Source organism: Saimiri boliviensis, chromosome 21 (assembly GCF_048565385.1).
Source record: "Saimiri boliviensis isolate mSaiBol1 chromosome 21, mSaiBol1.pri, whole genome shotgun sequence".
NCBI lineage: Eukaryota > Metazoa > Chordata > Mammalia > Primates > Cebidae > Saimiri > Saimiri boliviensis.
In genome coordinates this window covers 25,006,367-25,024,755 of record NC_133469.1, presented here as the reverse complement: position 1 = coordinate 25,024,755, position 18,389 = coordinate 25,006,367, and the positions used below count along the sequence as shown (strand labels likewise).

Here is an 18,389-nt window from a genome sequence, read left to right as displayed (position 1 = left end):
TATAGAGTATTCCAGCTGACTTGCGACAGACTGACCTCTGGGGTGGCACATCTGTCACTGCACTCTGAGCGAGGGCAGACGATGGACAGACATCATTTTTTAAGGAGAGCTGGTTCTAAATTAAACACACGCCAAAAGAAAACTGGCATTAGCAAGGAAAAGCACTGAGCTCCCAAACCAAACCAAGGCTCTTTACTGACCTTCTTTTTCAAGTTCGCTAACTCCACATCGCTTCACCTTGAACTTAGCCAGATATGGGGCTTTTGCAGCACTGAAAACAAAAAGAATGTGGCACCCATGATGCAGCTGAGAAAAACTCCACACAAGGGTGCTATGGAAGTGGGGGATGGGCAGGGCGAGGTGCCCACCTCTGCATCGGGGTCCCAGACTTGTAGTCGATGTCCAGCACGATGGCCTCAGGGTTGCTGGGCAGGTAGCAGCCTGTGCGGGGACAGAGGCAGTCACAGGGAGTGCACATCTGACCACAGGTGAGGCCAGTATCAGTTTCCAACATGGATATTACGTGCCAAGTCCACCCTGTAGGCATGCCCCACCCCTGTGGAGGGGCTTCTGGTCCTTGTCCACGGCACCACTAACTTATTATTCTGCGGCTGCTTAAGGATCCGTCCTCCCTGACTCTTTTGACTCTTCCAGCCATAAACCAAATGAGCCTGCACCTTCTGGGAAACGCTCTTCCCGGAGGAGCACTGAGCCCTACCCTCACGGATGCAGCCCTACTGCTCCTGAGGGTGTATGCGAGGCCTGCCTGCCTCCACCTGCCCAAGCAGCCCTCTGAACAGTCCTCCATTCTTGGAGTCCCCTTTCTTTTTTTGTGGGGGATGGAGTCTTGCTCTGTCACCCAGGCTGGAGTGCAGTGGTGTGATCTTGGCTCACTGCAACCTCCACCTCCTGGGTTCAAGTGACCCACCTGCCCTGCCTCCCAAAGTGCTGGGATTATAAGTGTGAGCCACTGTCCCCTGCCCAGGCTCCCTTTTCTCAGTGAGTGCTCAGTAAACATGTGAAATAGGACAAGGGAAAGCCTGTTTCTGGCCAAGGAACTGCTAGTCCCCAAGGGGGACATGTGCTCCTTGAGCCTGAGAGGTGGGCTTTGAGGGGAGCCAAGCTTGGCCTTGCTGTGGGTGCAGTGAGAGTGGGGCATGCCATCTCCTCCTCTTCCTCACCCACCCTTCTACCTGCTCCAGGCTGTGGCTCACACTCAGGCCCCTTTGTACTCTTCTGCTAGAGGCCTGCTGGCCTCCCCGATTTCTGAGGCAAGACTCAGCCAACACAGTCTGGAGCCGGAGGTGGGGACTTGTGTGCATCCTCCTTTCAGTACCATGCTTTCAGCTCTTTCTGCCCTTCCTCAGCAGTTGGAGCCTTCCTGATGTGGGGACAGAGTCCCCACACTCATGTCCTGCCCTCTCTGAGAAGCTGAGCTGTTGTGTGAGCTCAACACAATGTGCTGAGAAGAAATGGTTAAACCGGAGCCCTGCAGGGCATTCCACAGCTGAGACCAGCTGCTGTGAACATCTGCACAGGATGCCAGGGTTTGGAAGACAAGTTTCTGCCAATCGTTAGAAATGGACAGAGGGCTGCCTGGTGAAGTCCGGATTTCCATCTTCTCTTGAAAAGCTTAACCACACTGGGCTTGAATTCCCATGTGGCCACGGCCACAGGCGCCTAGGAGCAGCTTCCCATGGGAGGTGGGGGGGCTGATGGGTCCCAGCACACCTAGGCTGTCCCACACTGGGCCTGCCATCCCCTTGTCTATGTGAGCTGCTTCTGTAATGCTGGAGCCCAGGAACCCTCTTCTAGAGTAATAGCTACCGAGGTCAGTATCTTAGCCTCCAGAAAAACAGCAGATAGCAAGGAAGACGAAGGGCACCCACTGAGAAGTAGCTCCCTCTCACTGAGGGCAGACCCTACGGAGGGGCTGGGGTCCTGGGGCGCCAGGCACCTGTGGTCCCAAGCAGGTATGGGGCTAGCCAAGCTGCTAGGTCTACATCCCGGAGTGCCTGGAAAGGGCAGCAGCCTCCACACCCAGCTGCCCGCCAGCAGGAAGGGGCTGGTCTGAGCCTCCAGAGGCCATCTGCTTACCCGGCTGCACCTTCACTTCAGACAGGGCTGACAGACAAGCCTTCTTTCTCTCATCGCCTTTAGGGTAGGGCCTGAGAAACAGGAAAGAAATGCTTACTTTGTCTCCTGCAGGAACTGGCTGCTGGGGGACAGCCCAGGGTCCCACCTGCCTGGATTGCCCTCTCCTCCCAGCTCTAGCTGCTCCTAGAGCAGCCACGCACCACTGGCAGTGATTCTTGCCCTGCTCTGCATTCCTCATGGGAGAATCCCCAACATCCCCTGAGGGGCTCTGCCCCTGCTGTGTGGAGGTGTATGTGGGTGTCAGAGGCACAAATGGGTGGAGCTCTGGCTCCCACAATTGCTGTTATTTACTTGCTGGGCCTGCCCCTTAGATTTCCTGCCTTAGAAAAAAAAGTAAAAAAAAAAAAAAAAAAAAAAAAAAAAAAAAAAAAAAAAGAAACAAACAAACAAACAAACAAACAAACAAGATTTCCTGCCTTAGGGCGAGGACGGGCACAGTGCGGACGAAGTGGGGAGTATCTGCCTGCCACCTACTGACACCCAGGAAACTCCATCTTTTTTTTTGAGACGGAGTTTCGCTCTTGTTGCCCAGGCTGGAGTGCAATGGCGCGATCTCAGCTCAGCGCAACCTCTGCCTCCTGGGTTCAAGCAATTCTCCTGCCTCAGCCTCCTGAGTAGCTGGGATTACAGGCATGTGTCGCCATGCCTGGCTAATTTTTTATTTTTTAGTAGAGACGGGGTTTCTCCATGTTGGCCAGGCTGGTCTTGAACTCCTGACCTCAGGTGATTTGCCTGCCTTGGCCTCCCAAAGGGATGGAATTATAGGCGTGAACCACCACCATCCTTCATCTTGTGGGCTAGAAGCTGCTAGCACTGTTATTCTTAGCACCCAGCCAAGAAAAGGGCCTCAAGGTGACCAAGGCCAAAGCAGCATAAGCACTGTAGACAGCCCACAGCTGAGGACAGCCTGACCAGCGCGCCCAGCACTGGTGACTCCAGGGTTTCATCCCTTATGGATGTGCAAAGCCATCAACATCCAAGGATGGTGTCAGGTCCATATGAATGGAAGGTCCAGGAAAATGATGACAAGAGCTGCAAAGGCAGTCTGGTTTTCCTGACACAATGAGGATCGATCCTTCAGACTATGGAGAAGGGAGGGTGGCCTCAAATCATGGAGCCATGTGCTAAATTCCATAAACCTTAGGAATGAAACTAAAGCCGTGTTTCCTGAAACTGGCGTGGCCATGCATTCTGCCATACCTTCAAGAGCCTTGACTATCCCCAAGCAGTGCTTCCATCCCTACCCTGGCTGTCCATCGGACCAGCAGTGGCCCCACTGCTAGAGACTCATTCATCTGGTTGGGAGCAGGCACGGGTATTTTCTTTTCTTTTTTCTTTTTTTTTGAGATGGAGTCTTGCTCTGTTGCCCAGTCTGGAGTGCAGCGGTGTGATCTCGGCTCACCACAACCTCTACCTCCTGGGTTCAAGTGATGCTCCTGCCTCAGCCTCCTGAGTAGCTGGGACTACAGGTGAGCGCCACCATGCCCAGCTAATTTTTGTATTTTTAGTAGAGATGGAATTTCACCATGTTGGCCAGGCTGGTCTTGAACTCCTGACCTCGTGATCTGCCCACCTTGGCCTCACAAAGTGCTGAGATTACAGACGTGAGCCACCGCACACAGCCAGGCATGGGCATTTTTAAAGCTTCCCAGGCAATTCTGTTAAGCTGCAGGGACTGCAACGAGATATCCCAAAAGGTGGTTTCTGAAGCACTGCACTTACTTGATGATAGCTGAAACGTTGGTGATCTTGTTAAAGAAATCAAACTCCCGCTGGTAAAAATCCTTTGCTGGGCCTGACAAGGAGCCTGTGATCTCCTCTACTAACTGCTCCAGGAGGTCGCCGATGTCAGCTGCCAAGGAAACAAAAAGGCTGTCTCTGTGGCTGTGGCAGAGGCCCCGCGGGAACGCCTGCGGCCGCTTCCCAGCCTCTAGACTGGCGGTGCCGGGAATGTGCTCTGCAGGCTCGCTGAGACCACAACACCTGCCATATGCCCCTTCTGCTGTGTTGACACAGCCGAAGCTGGTGGGAAAAGCTGCTGGCACCTGAGCAGAGCTCAAGGCGGGCCGAGTGCACAAGTATGCGTGGAATCCTCACTGCTACACATGCAGTAAGAAACAATACGGTGTCACTTAAAAATGTTACAGGTGAAGCAATGAAAATTAATTTTTATTAAACTCTACTCTGAATACATTTTTAAAAAAATAGAGGCATGGGCTGGGCGCAGAGGCTCAAGCCTGTAATCCCAGCACTTTGGGAGGCCGAGGCGGGTGGATCACGACGTCAAGAGATCGAGACCATCCCGGTCAACATGGTGAAACCCCTTCTCTACTAAAAATACAAAACATTAGCTGGGCATGGTGGCGCGTGCCTGTAATCCCAGCTACTCAGGAGGCTGAGGCAGGAGAATTGCCTGAACCCAGGAGGCGGAGGTTGCGGTGAGCCGAGATCGCGCCATTGCACTCCAGCCTGGGTAACAAGAGCGAAACTCTGTCTCAAAAAAAAAAAAAAAAAAAAAAAAAAAAAAAATAGAGGCATGAAGTGGGTGGGGCTCTATTAAATAAGGCCTCTCACTATTCAAATCCCAGGCTTAATTTGAATTCCTGGGCTCAAGAGATCCTCCCATCTCAGCCATCTGAGTTGCTGGGACTACAGCTAGGAGGCGGGACTACAGGTGGACATCACCACACCCAGCTTTTAAAGTATCCTTTGTGATGAAGTGGGATGTGCATGAAGCACTCTTGCTGCAGCTGAGGCAGGTGCTGTCCTGAGAAGCACCTCGAGCTTGTCTGATTCTGGAGCATGGACTAATCTTTTTCACGAACCTTTGTTTTTACTTGAAAAAATGACTGACAGACAAAATACAGTAGGCATGTGACAAATGTTTTCCTGAAAATGAACAAAAAATGAATCTGTCTGCCACTTAAAGGAACAACTAAAACATTTTTTTGGGAAAACTTGGATCTGCTGCTGTGAGCTCAACAGCTTCCATTAAAAAGCCTTTCCGATAATACCATCAGCATGTGAACAAATATGATTTTTCCACACAGTATAAAGAAATGCATCAACATTTCAAAGATGCGCATAACTCATTGGTCTTTATTTTATAAATGCCCACTGGTTGATGTATAAAAGCTTTCGTGGCTCCAGGCTGAGAAGTACACTTTCGGATGCAACACTGCATTCATCTTTTTTTGGCCATCCTCTTGCCTTGGCCTCCCAAAGTGCTGGGATTACAGGCGTGAGCCACCATGCCTGGCTGCAATGAACCTTTAAGAAGCCAGGCTGAACTATAAAAAATTAAAAATTAGCCAGTTACAGTGGTGTGGACCTATCGTCTCAGCTACTTGAGAGGAGGAGGCAGGAGGATTGCTCAGGCCTGGGTCATTGAGACCGTGATTGTGCCACTGCACTCCATCCTGGAAGAGAGAGACAGACTCTGTCTCTAAAAAAAGAAAAGAAAAACTACCACTTGTCAAGTGTGGTGCAGTATCATAAAGGATATCCATAATGACCTGAAAGACTACTAACATACAACCTCCTTTTTCAACTACATGTCTTTGTGAGGCCGTGTTTCCCACATTCACTTCAACTAAAACAATGTTAGAAAAACACTTAAAAAAAAATTCCAGGCTGGGCACGCTGGTGCACACCTGTAATCCCAGCACTATGGGAAGCCGAGGCGGGTGGATCACCTTAGGCTGCTTTGTCACCCAGATCAACTGCAGAAGCAGAATGAGAATGAGAATCCAGCTACATGTAGAATGAGAATCTTCTACAAAGCAATGGCACTATTCTGGCTCAGTTCTGAGTTTTCTGGGGAAAGTTATTTTCCAAAAAAGATGTTATTTAACATTTTTTTGAAATTCTCAGTCTTATTTTCTAATCCTTGTTAACACTGATAGCTAAGGCTCTCATGAGCCAGCACTCCGTGAGGACCTCAATAATCCATCTCTGACAGTGCAGGGGTCCCCAGGGTGTGCTATTTGGTAACCACTGCCCTGGGCTGGTGGCCCATTCCTCACAAAGAGTCACAGTTGTGTTAAGCATGGAGACATGGAGAAGTAGCCACTGGAGCAGAAGGGTCTCACATGCACTTGGGAGTGCAGGGTGGTGCCGAACAGCAGGTTAGCAAAGGCCTCATGAAGGAGGGGTCCCGCTCCCTTGCATGCTGAAGGGTGAGAAGTGCCCCGGCAAAGGGTGGGAGTGGAGGGGTCAGTGAGCTGGGGCAATGCAGGTAGGGGAGGGCCCTGGGGGAGGCAGAAGGCACTAGGGCAGTGCACTGAAGATGGGGAATGAGGCCTGTGGGAGGACAAAATACTCACGGTCTTTCTGGTGGCCCTCTTCGTCTAGATAGATGTTAGTCTTCATGTTCCAGATGAACTGGTGCGCCAGAAGCTGGGATTTAGACGCTGCCCATAGAATATACTCCCGCACATAGCCCATCTGCAAGAAAGCAAGGTCCCCATCAGCCAGGCTTGGAGAGCCCTGTCCACCAGGAGGGCCTTGTCAGCAGCTGCTGACTTGCAGCATTGGGCAGGACAGGCAAGAGTGAGGCCCAGTGGTTCTAGCAGTGTGGACAAGCGCTCCAGGATTGGTGGTGAGTCCAGCCAGTGGCCAGGCCAAGTTCCAGCTGGCTGGTGGCTGGGAGCTGGCGGGGTCGGGGGCAGGGGTACAAAACAGGCTTCAGTCAGCCTTTGTCTCCTCTGTTTCTTCCCATGGGTTTAGGAAGCACAACTCTCAAACCAATTTCTGGGATTGTCAACCACGAGAAAAAGCAGGCTGGATACTAAAAACTCATTTGTGAGCTGGCTGTTTAATGTTCCAAAGTGACAGACAGGTTCCAGAAACATGAAGAGATACCTCCCTCACAAGCTGACACATTGATATGATTAGGCTTTGTGTCCCCACCCAAATCTCATCTTGAATTGTAATCCTCAGGCTTTGAGGAAGAGACCTGGTGGGTGGTGACTGGATTATGGGGGTGGTTCCCCCATGTTGTTCTCATGACAGTGAGTGAGTGAGTTCTCAGATCTGATGATTTTATGAATGCTTGACGGTTCTTCCTACACACACACTTGCTCTCATTCGCTTGTGCCAGGTAAGACAGGCCTGCTTCCCCTTCCACCATGATTACAGGTTTCCTAAGGCCTCCCCAGCCATGTGGAACTGTGAGTCAATTAAGCCTCCTTTCTTTATAAATTGCCCAGTCTCAGGAAGTTTTCTTTTTTTTTTTTTTGAGAGAGTCTCACTTTGTCGCCCAGCCTGGAGTGCAGTAGCGTAATCTCGCCTCACTGCAACCTCCACCTCCTGGGTTCAAGTGATTCTCTTGCCTCAGCCTCCCAAGTAGCTACAGGTACAAGCTGTCATGCCCAGCTATTTTTTTTTTTTTTTTTTTTTTGAGGCGGAGTTTCACTCTTGTTACCCAGGCTGGAGTGCAATGGCGCGATCTCGGCTCACTGCAACCTCTGCCTCCTGGGTTCAGGCAATTCTCCTGCCTCAGCCTCCTGAGTAGCTGGGATTACAGGCACGCGCCATCATGCCCAGCTAATTTTTTGTATTTTTAGTAGAGACGGGGTTTCACCATGTTGACCAGGATGGTCTCAATCTTGTGATCCACCCGCCTCGGCCTCCCAAAGTGCTGGGATTACAGGCTTGAGCCACCACGCCCGGCCTAGTTTTTGTATTTTTATTAGAGATGGGGTTTCGCCATGTTGGCTGGCCTGGTCTTGAACTTCTGACCTCAGGTGATCCACCTGCTTCAGCTTCCCAAAGTGAAGGGATTACAGGTGTGAGCCACTGAGCCCAGCCAGGAAGTTCTTTATAGCAGTGTGGAAACGGACTAATATACACATCTATGGTCACCATCCTAAGGACCTCTCCTCCTCTTCCTTCTTGGTTATTTTCTGCCACTCATATTAGTAACTCCAGTTTTTCTTTTCTTTTTTTTTTTTTTTTGAGACGGAGTTTCGCTCTTGTTACCCAGGCTGGAGTGCAATGGCGCGATCTCGGTTCACCGCAACCTCCGCCTCCTGGGTTCAAGCAATTCTCCTGCCTCAGCCTCCTGAGTAGCTGGGATTACAGGCATGTGCCACCATGCCCAGCTAATTTTTTTGTATTTTTAGTAGAGACGGGGTTTCACCATGTGGACCAGGATGGTCTCGATCTCTCGACCTCGTGATCCACCCGCCTCGGCCTCCCAAAGTGCTGGGATTACAGGCTTGAGCCACCGCGCCCGGCCACCAGTTTTTCTTTTTAATTAAAAAAAATTTTGTTTTGTTTTGTTCCTAGAGCCGTAAGATTTGAAACTCCAGTTTTAATTCCATGCCCTAGGTTTAAAAAGGTGACCTGACCTTTCTGGGCAGGCTCCTGCAGTCTGTGGCCACCGATCTGGTGAAGTGTCCCTTGGATGGACTTTTTTTTTTTTTTTTGAGACAGAGTTTCGCTCTTGTTACCCAGGCTGGAGTGCAATGGCGCGATCTCGGGGCTCACTGCAACCTCCGCCTCCTGGGCTCAGGCAATTCTCCTGCCTCAGCCTCCTAAGTAGCTGGGATTACAGGCACGCGCCACCACGCCCAGCTAGTTTTTTGTATTTTTAGTAGAGACGGGGTTTCACTATGTTGACCAGGATGGTCTCGATCTCTCGACCTCGTGATCCACCCGCCTCGGCCTCCCAAAGTGCTGGGATTACAGGCTTGAGCCACCGCGCCCGGCCCGGATGGACATTTTTGACCTGGGCGAGTGGGGGGTGTTCTTACCACACAGGCAGAAGTCCTTGCTTTGGGTTTCCCAATTCTAACCCAGCAAATACATCTAAAGATAAACTATGAATGTTCAATGTATAGTGTTTTTAAATATAAATCTGCTTTATAATTACGTAAACACTGACAGAGTTCCAAAGTCAAAATTATTCAATATGGTACATATCTGTCATTTCCATCCTAATCTTTCCCTCTTTGGCCATTTTTATTAGCTTTTAGTCTACTGTTCCTTTTTTCACAAAAGTGTAAACAAATATGTACATACAATTGTACTGCCACAAGTGATATGAATTTTTTTAAACTTAAAAAAAAAAAAAAAATTTCAGGCCGGGCACGGTGGCTCAAGCCTGTAATCCCAGCACTTTGGGAGGCCGAGGCGGGTGGATCACGAGGTCGAGAGATCGAGACCATCCCGGTCAACATGTTGAAACCCTGTCTCTACTAAAAATACAAAAAATTAGCTGGGCATGGTGGTGCATGCCTGTAATCCCAGCTACTCAGGAGGCTGAGGCAGGAGAATTGCCTGAACCCAGGAGGCGGAGGTTGCGGTGAGCCGAGATCGCGCCATTGCACTCCAGCCTGGGTAACAAGAGCGAAAACTCCGTCTCAAAAAAAAAAAAAAAAAAAAAAAAAAATTTCAGGCTGGGCACGGTGGTACACACCTGTAATCCTGGAGCTTTGGGAGGCCGAGGCAGGTGGATCACCTGAGGTCAGGAGTTCCAGACTAGCCTGACCAACATGTTGAAACCCCATCTCTATTAAATACAAAAAAGAGGCCAGACACAGTGGCTCACGCCTGTAATCCCAGAACTTTGGGAGGCATGAGGTGGGTGGATCACCTTAGGTCAGGAGTTCGAGACTGGCCTGGTAAACATGGTGAAACCCTATCTCTACTAAAAATACAAAATTAGCTGGCTGTGGTGGTGCGCACCTGTAATCCCAGCTACTCGGGAGGCTGAGGCAGGAGAATCGCTTGAACCTAGGAGGTGGAGGCTGCAGTGAGCCAAGATTGTGCCACTGCACTCTAACCTGGGCAACAGAGAAAGACTCTGTCTAAAAAATAATAATAAAATAGGGCCGGGCGCGGTGGCTCAAGCCTGTAATCCCAGCACTTTGGGAGGCCGAGGCGGGTGGATCACGAGGTCAAGAGATCGAGACCAGCCTGGTCAACATGGTGAAACCCCGTCTCTACTAAAAATACAAAAAATTAGCTGGGCATGGTGGCGTGTGCCTGTAATCCCAGCTACTCGGGAGGCTGAGGCAGGAGAATTGCCTGAACCCAGGAGGCGGAGGTTGCGGTGAGCCAAGATCGTGCCATTGCACTCCAGCCTGGGTTAACAAGAGCGAAACTCCGTCTCAAAAAAAAAAAAAAAAAATAATAATAATAATAAAATAAATACAAAATATTAGCCAGGTGTGGTGGTGTATGCTTGTAATCCTAGCTACTTAGGAGGCTGAGGCAGGAGAATCGCTTGAACCCAGGAGGTGGAGGCTGCAGTGAGCTGAGATCGTGCCATTACACTCCAGCCTGGGCAACAAAAGCGAAATTCTGTCTAAAAAAAAAAAATTCCAGCTGGGCACAGTGGCTCATGCCTGTAATCCCAGCACTTTGGGAGGCCAAGGTGGGTGGATCACCTGAGGGCAGGAGTTTGAGACCAGCCTGGCCAACATGGCGAAACCCTATCTTTACTAAAAATATAAAAAATTAGCCAGGTATGGTGGCATGCACCTATTATCCCAGCTACTTGGGAGGCTGAGGCAGAAGAACTGCTTGAACCCAGGAGGTGGAGGTTGCAGTGAGCCCAAAGTGCCACTGCACTCCAGCCTGGGCGACAGAGCAAGATTCTGTTTCAAAAAAAAAAAAAAAAAAAAAAAAAATTCCCTAAAAATGGAAAGCAAGAAAGAAAACAGTGAAAACTTGCTGGGTCTTGAGTTGGTACAACCACCCACAGAAGAATCATTTCAGGCAGCCATTCTCTGGTAGCCACCACCAAGAGTTCACATGGAGGCCCCGGGTGCTGGCTCAGAGTGTCAAGCAGTCAAGGGAAAATAATGTGGGAGGGGAGCTGGGGGAAGGAAATGGGCTCCTGAAGAGACGGTGCCTCATGATCATCCTATAAGTTGGCACCGGTGTGAAGGCTCCGGGTTGGTGAGTGTGGCTCCACACGTATCACCACTCAGTGGTACAGAGAACATAGCACTACTTAGTGAAGGCAGTGAATGATTCCACAGGACTCAGTCTTTCAGCAAAGGCTGGCTGCTGTTCTAGAAGCACTTTGGTCTACAGACTCTAGGAGTAGCCCCTGGGACACTCAGCCATGGCACATGGAGGCTGCTGCCCGATTCAGCCAGGGAAACAAGGCCAGCCCAGGGTTGGGGAAGAGGGCAGACAGGCTGCACTCAGACACAGGGTGCAGTGGGCATGCTGGCACAAGGGCACAGGAGGCTTGGGCTCCTGGCTGCCGTCATTTTTCTGTGCCGCAACCTGTGCTGAGCACTTTATGTCCACGGACACTGTTTTGGGCTGAATTGTGTCCCTCCAAATTCATGTTACAGGACCTCAGAATGGTACTGTATTTGGAAACAGGGACTTTTAGAGGTGAGGTCAATAGGGTGGGTCCTAATCCAGTATGACAGGTGTTCTTAGAAGGGGAGATTAGGACACAGACACACACAAAAGGATGACCCGGTAAGGACTCAGGAAAAGATCAATCAGCCAGGGAGACGGGCATGGTGGCTCAGGCCTATAACCCCAGCTGTTTTAGAGGCGGAGGTGGGCAGATTGCCCTAGCTCAGGAGTTTGAGACCAGCCTGGCCAACATAGCAAAACCCTATCTCTACAAAAAATACAAAAATTAGCTGGAGGTGGTGGCACAAGCCTGTCGTCCCAGTTACTTGGGAGGGGTAGAGGAGAAGGTGCTGAGGCGGGAGGAACCTTTGAGCCTGAGCCTGGATGAGGCTGCACTGAGCTGAGATCACGCCACTGCACTCTAGCCTGAGTGACAGGGCAAGACCCTGTCTCTTAAAAAGAAAAAAAAATAAAAGCCACAGAGACAGGCCTCAAAAGGAAGCAACCCTGTCCAGACCTTGACCTTGGACTTCTGGCCTCCACAATTCTGAGAATAGACATTTCTGTCATTTAAGCTGCTCAATCTACGGTGCTTCGCTACGCAGCCCTGACAGACTAACGTGTATGTCACCTCGTTAATCTTTCTCACCACTTCCCGCTGAAGAGAGCAGGATTCAGGGAGTTGAGGTGACCCCACCAATGACAGGGGAGCCTGGCCAGGCTGCCTAGCCAGGCTAGCAACAGCCTCAGAACCAGCTCACTCTGCAGAGCATGGCTGGGCCTCAGGGTGAGGCAGTGGGTGAGCAGGGCTTTCCCCGCCATAGCGCTGGGTATCAGGGCCAATCACAAGAGCTGGGATAGGGGAAGCCAGAGGACTCCTGGGCAGCCCTGCCCCTGGGAAGGCTGTGAGGAGCCTGTGAGGGCTGGGAACAGACTGGGCACAGGCTGGGTGTGGAGCACTCTCTGCGAGTGAAGAGGGCGGCTGTGGGGTGCAGGCTTACCTTGTCATACCTGAGGGCCTGTACGATCTGGGGGATGTAGAAGAGGATGGCGTCCTGCAGAGGAAGAGGAGTTGGCCATGACTTCTGAGAAGAGCCGCCGACCCAACACTATGGCCAAGGCCCTGCCCCTGCTTCTGCTCTGCCCACAGCGGGGCTGAGAACTGGGGAAAGCCCGGAGGATGGCAGGTAAAATGACTGATGGCTCAGAACACAGGAATGAAGGAAACAGGAAACAGGAGCAAGGCTCCTGCTCTACAGTGGGCAGGAGGGCCTCACGCTCCCCATGGGGAGCCTGCCTCAGGGAAATGGTCTGCTGTGGGTCAGACTCTAGAACATTCCGGAGGCCCTTCTCCACCACCATTGTGGGTGTCTTGTGGGCTCCCTGGGCTCCTATACAAGGAGTGAGGGACCCTACATGGACAAGGTCACTGTGGGGTTCTAAGGTACAGCTGCACTGCTGTGTGGGGTGTGCACGGCCACCATGCTGTCTTGTAATCAAACTCAAGTAAGCTTTATGTCTTTAACACCTCACTCAAGCTAAAAAACAAATGTAACCTAGAGAACACATTCAATGAAAACTAAATCCATCTTCTACAACTATGTGAACAAAAACAGGGAAAGGACCAGTATGTAACGAGGTGACCCCATGGCTGATGGCAGGGCCTGTGCCTCTCTCCACATGAGACCCCTCCCAACAGTCCCACCAGAGGCCGGCTCAGCAGGGCCCTGGGCTCACCGGTGGGAAGGACCGCAGGACTTTCACCCCGTACTGTGCTGTGAGAGGGTGCGGCGGGTACATGCTGGAGAAGTAGGAGAGGCCTGTGGGTGGGTCGGTGGGTGCCCAGCACAGCACGTGGCTGAGCTCTGGAGCGTCGGCGTCAATGGTGTGCCAGGTGACCAGGAACTGAGGAGAAGGCGAGGAGACACTGTGGCTTGGGCAGTCCCGGGGCCTCTGAAGATACCTGGCCCGCGGGCCACACCACAAGGATGGCCATGAGAAGTGACGTTTCTAAGCATTTGTAACCATGTGGAAGAGGCTTCTGATGTGTTATGGAAAACAGCGTTAACTGCAATTAGGTGAAGTTCATTACATTTTTTTCTACTGCAAACAAAATAAATGCTAAAGACATAGAATAGAAAACACAGGAAATCAGAAAAATCATTAATAGCACTGAAGTTGCCCAGTGGCTATTTTTGTCTAGTTTCTAGTTTTAGGCACTTCTGGCTGCAGTGTGCTGTTTTGCGCAGTCTGAACTCAGGCCCTGGTATGTGCGCCACAGTACCTTGATCGCTTCAGGCACATCACTAACAGCTCCTGGGTCCAACCGAACGAGTCGGGTCACTTCGTTCCCAATGGCTTCCGTGTTCTTAAACCTACAGTGCACAGAGGGTATGGGTGATGCTGCCTTGCCAGAGAACCCATGCTTCCCTACCACACTGGAGTGAGGGGAACCAGAGGGAAACACCAAACTTGAGGGATTCACATCAATACCAAGTGACAGCTTGGGTACAAACAAATAGATAGAGGACCTGCTATTTGATAGCACAACAGGGGGACTACCGCCAGTAATAACTTAATTGTACCTGGAAAAATAACTTTTTAAAAGAGTGTAACTGGATTGGCTGTAACTCAATTGCCTGTAACTCCAAGGATAAATGTGTGAGGGGATGGATACCCCATTCTCCATGATGTACTTATTTTACATTGCATGCCTGTATCAAAACATCTCATGTACCTCATAAATATAGACATCTACTACATACACACAAAAATAAAAATTTTTTTGAAGTTTAAATAAAAAAAAATGTTTATCCAGGGGACAGCTAAATGTTCACTATGCCACTAACTGGTTAGGTCAAAACACTAAAAAAAAAAAAACAAAATTGGCTGGGCGCGGTGGCTCACGCCTGTAATCCCAGCACTTTGGGAGGCCGAGGCGGGTGGAACATGAGGTCAAGAGATCAAGACCATCCTGGTCAACATGGTTAAACCCCGTCTCTACTAAAAATACAAAAATTAGCTGGGCATGGTGGCGCGTGCCTGTAATCCCAGCTACTCCGGAAGCTGAGGCAGGAGAATTGCCCGAACCCAGGAGGCGGAGGTTGCGGTGAGCCGAGATCGCGCCACTGCACTCCAGCCTGGGTAACAAGAGCGAAACTCCGTCTCAAAACAAAAAACAAAAAGCAAAATTATAATCTGCTGTGATGAAATGCTGGAACTTTCTTAAAGAAACAGGAATTTTCCTACACTTACTGTTCAAACGGCTTCCTTTCACCATCCTTGTCTTAACCACCCCTGCCCCTGGCCTCTTATTCCTTTTCCTACCATATCCTCCCCTGACCCTCCAACAGCTGCCCATCCAGTGAGTCAATGTCTCAGTCCGCAGTCCAGCGGCCACAAGACACCTGGCCCATGATGGGGCAGCTACTAGTTTCCAGGTGTTCCCACCTCACGCTAATGCAAGGTGGATGTCCCTGTGCTTTGAGACAATGCAGAGTTGCCTGCAGTCCTACTCCAGAGGATCAAAGTAGGGCTGGAATGAGGATGCAGTATGCTGGCAGGTCTGGACTCATGGTGGACAATCACCCACCCTGGACACATTCACAGGAGGCTGGGGACCATCTGGTGGGATTCTAAACACGGACTCTGCAGTCCCTCTCAGCCATCATCAGTCTGAGGTTCTGTCCCCATAAGAGCTGCCACAGAAGACTTCACAGGAATGTGGCTGCTGTGTGCAGCATGTGCCTCCTCCAAGTACCTGCTGCTGAAAGGTGACATCCAGGAACAAACCCAAACCCTCCCCAAGGCGGTTTTGGCAGCTGCCCTAGGAGTGACAGCCTTCACATGCCTCCTTTCCAGCATGAATCAGATCTGGGCTCTGAATTCACCCTGCTGCTACCTCCCTAGGCTCTAGGTACTACGGCACCCCAGGCAGGCATCTGACAAGATCACGAGGGTTGTTGGGGTTATCTCTGCACAGAAGGGCTGGGGAAGCATAGTGGGGCTCGAGGACAGGCCTGCTAGACTACTTCCTGACCATCCTTGGGAGGGGCTAAGGGTGCTCCCCAGCACTCATGATCCAGCTGGCAGGCGCCCTGCACTGGACCTCTGGTGAGGCCTGCGTCAGGCTGTGGTGCCTGGGGGCCCACCTTGCAGGCAGCTGCACGGCCAGGTAGGGAGAAATGCTCCAGGCAAGGTTCACATTGTCCTTCCACTGCTTCTCACTCAGGCTGATGTACTTAGATCTCCAGTTGGCCACGCTGTTCTCTCCGGCCTGGTCTAGCTCCAGCTCCGGGGCTGACAGTGGGTTGTACCATGTGATGAGACGCTCAATCTCAGTGGCCTGTCAAGACCAGATATAAGGCCTGATGCACACACTTCCTGTGAGTGTCCACATGCTGCCCTGGCCACCAGGTGCTGTATGGGCAGGTGGTGCATGGCAGGCACAGATGCACCTGTAGGTCTTACCAGCAGGGACAGCAGCAGTGTCCTGCGCTTCATGTAGTATTTGTGTAGCTGGGAGCCCCGGTTGGTTTTCTTAGACATCCCTAGGAGGAAAGACAAAGCACAGGTGTAGTCTTCAGATGCCATCTGTCTGCACTGAGTTTTTTTCTTTTTTTTTTTCTGTTTTAGAGATGGGGGTAACTTGCACGCGATGGCCCCAGGAGCACGCCTGCCACCAACCTGACTTCTTGGAGATGGTGGACATGCCGCTGGACAGGGGGTAGGTGTTGATCCAGCCTTGCGTGGCCTGTTGCCGAGAGCCAACAGTTATGTCCAGGTTGCTCCGGGTGTCCTGATTATCTGAGGGCAAACACATTGTTGATTCTAGAGTGAGGTGGCTCAAGAAAAAGTATCACAAAAAACAAACTAATATTCATCAGAGATAAGGCAATTAGTGGTGGGGTGGGCACTTTCTAGAGTCCTGGAACTGACTGCAGGAACAAATCTGTCTGGCTGGTGAGTTTTTCAAAAGCATAAGAAGTTCTTTTTTTTTTCCTTTGAGACGGAGTTTCGCTCTTGTTACTCAGGCTGGAGTGCAATGGCGCGATCTTGGCTCACCACAACCTCCGCCTCCTGGATTCAGGCAATTCTCCTGCCTCAGCCTCCTGAGTAGCTGGGATTACAGGCACATGCCACCACGCCCAGCTAATTTTTTGTATTTTTAGTGGAGACGGGATTCACCATGTTGACCAGGATGGTCTCGATCTCTTGACCTCGTGATCCACCCGCCTCGGCCTCCCAAAGTGCTGGATTTACAGGCTTGAGCCACCGCGCCCAGTCCAAAAAGTTCTTTTGCATAAAAATTTGTATTATATTTCTTCTATCCTATTTATTTATTTATTGAGATAGAGTTTCAATCCTGCTGCCCAAGGTGGAGTGCAATGATGCAATCTTGGCTCACTGCAACCACTGCCTCCTGGGTTCAAGCAATTCTCCTGCCTCAGCCTCCTAAGTAGCTAGGATTACAGGTGCCTGCCACCAAGTCCAGCTAATTTTTGTATTTTTTATTTTTTTATTTTTTTTTTGAGACGGAGTTTCGCTCTTGTTACCCAGGCTGGAGTGCAATGGCGCGATCTCGGCTCACCGCAACCTCCGCCTCCTGGGTTCAGGCAATTCTCCTGCCTCAGCCTCCTGAGTAGCTGGGATTACAGGCACGTGCCACCATGCCCAGCTAATTTTTTGTATTTTTAGTAGAGACGGGGTTTCACCATGTTGACCAGGATGGTCTCGATCTCTCAACCTCGTGATCCACCCGCCTCGGCCTCCCAAAGTGCTGGGATTACAGGCTTGAGCCACCGCGCCCGGCCCTAATTTTTGTATTTTAAGTAGAGATGGGTTTCACTACATTGGCCAGACTGGTCTCCAACTCCCGACCCTGTGATTCGCCTGCCTCAGCCTCCCAAAGTGATGAGATAACAGGCATGAGCCACCAAGCCCAGCCTATTTTTATTTTGAGTGGGAGTCTTGCTATGTTGCCCAGGCTGGAGTGCAATGGCACATGGAGTGCAACAGTGGCGTAAGCCACCATGCCCAGCCTTCTTCTATCCTTTAAAATAGAATAGGCTGGGCACAGTGGACCATGCCTGTAATCTAAGCACTTTGGGAGGCTAAGGTAGGAGGATTGCTAGAGGTCAGGAGTTTGAGACCAGCCTGGGCAATGAGGCAAGACCCCTATCTCAACAACAACAACAACAACAACAACAACAACAACAACAACAACAACAAATTAGCTGGCGGAGCCAGCATGTGTCTGTAGTCCTAGCTGCTTGTGAGGCTGAGGTGGGAGGATTGCTTGCACCAAGGAGTTTGGGACTACAGTAAGCTATGATTAAACTACTGCACTCTAGCCTGGGTGACAGAATGAGACTCCATTTCTAAAAAAAAAGTAAAAAATAAAACACAATAAAACAAATATACTTTTCTTGACAAAGGATGGCAGTTATCGGATCACTAGCAATGTACAGTCCTTCAGTACAGTGATAACTTGAGGGCCTGTGGGGACAGACTGTCAGGACTGTTTGCCCTCGTCTAAGTGGAGCCAGAAAGCTGCCTTACAAGATACTGCATCTGCTTTTTTCTTTCCTTTTTCTTCTAGTCAGGTTGTCAGCATGGGTCTGCTAAAGAAAACCCTCTTGGCTGGGTGCCGTGGCTCACGCCTGTAATTCCAGCACTTTGGGAGGCTGAAGCAGGTATATCACGAGGTCAGTCCAAGACCAGCCTGGCTAATATGGTGAAACCCCATCTCTAGTAAAAAATGCAAAAATTAGCTGGGCGTGGTGGCGTGCACCTGTGGTCCCATTTACTTGGGAGGCTGAGGCAGGAGAATTGCTTGAACCCAGGAGGCGGAGGTTGCAGTGAGCCCAGATTGTGCCACTGCACTCCAGCCTGGGCAACAG

General features: G+C 50.7%; 1 protein-coding gene across 1 annotated transcript in view; it reads right to left on the bottom strand.

Moving 5' to 3' along the window:
• The window catches only part of PI4KA (phosphatidylinositol 4-kinase alpha), a 151,077-nt gene that overhangs the window by 6,299 nt on the left and 126,389 nt on the right, over positions 1-18,389 (bottom strand). Inside the window, exons 37-47 of the mRNA XM_010330469.3 lie at positions 16,174-16,293; positions 15,958-16,037; positions 15,639-15,832; positions 13,772-13,862; positions 13,225-13,392; positions 12,489-12,542; positions 6,483-6,603; positions 3,880-4,009; positions 2,098-2,168; positions 369-441; positions 201-271 (exon numbers count right to left, since the gene is read on the bottom strand). Of these exons, the coding sequence (XP_010328771.2) occupies positions 201-271; positions 369-441; positions 2,098-2,168; positions 3,880-4,009; positions 6,483-6,603; positions 12,489-12,542; positions 13,225-13,392; positions 13,772-13,862; positions 15,639-15,832; positions 15,958-16,037; positions 16,174-16,293 (1,173 nt within the window). The remainder of the gene's footprint in view (positions 1-200; positions 272-368; positions 442-2,097; positions 2,169-3,879; positions 4,010-6,482; positions 6,604-12,488; positions 12,543-13,224; positions 13,393-13,771; positions 13,863-15,638; positions 15,833-15,957; positions 16,038-16,173; positions 16,294-18,389) is intronic.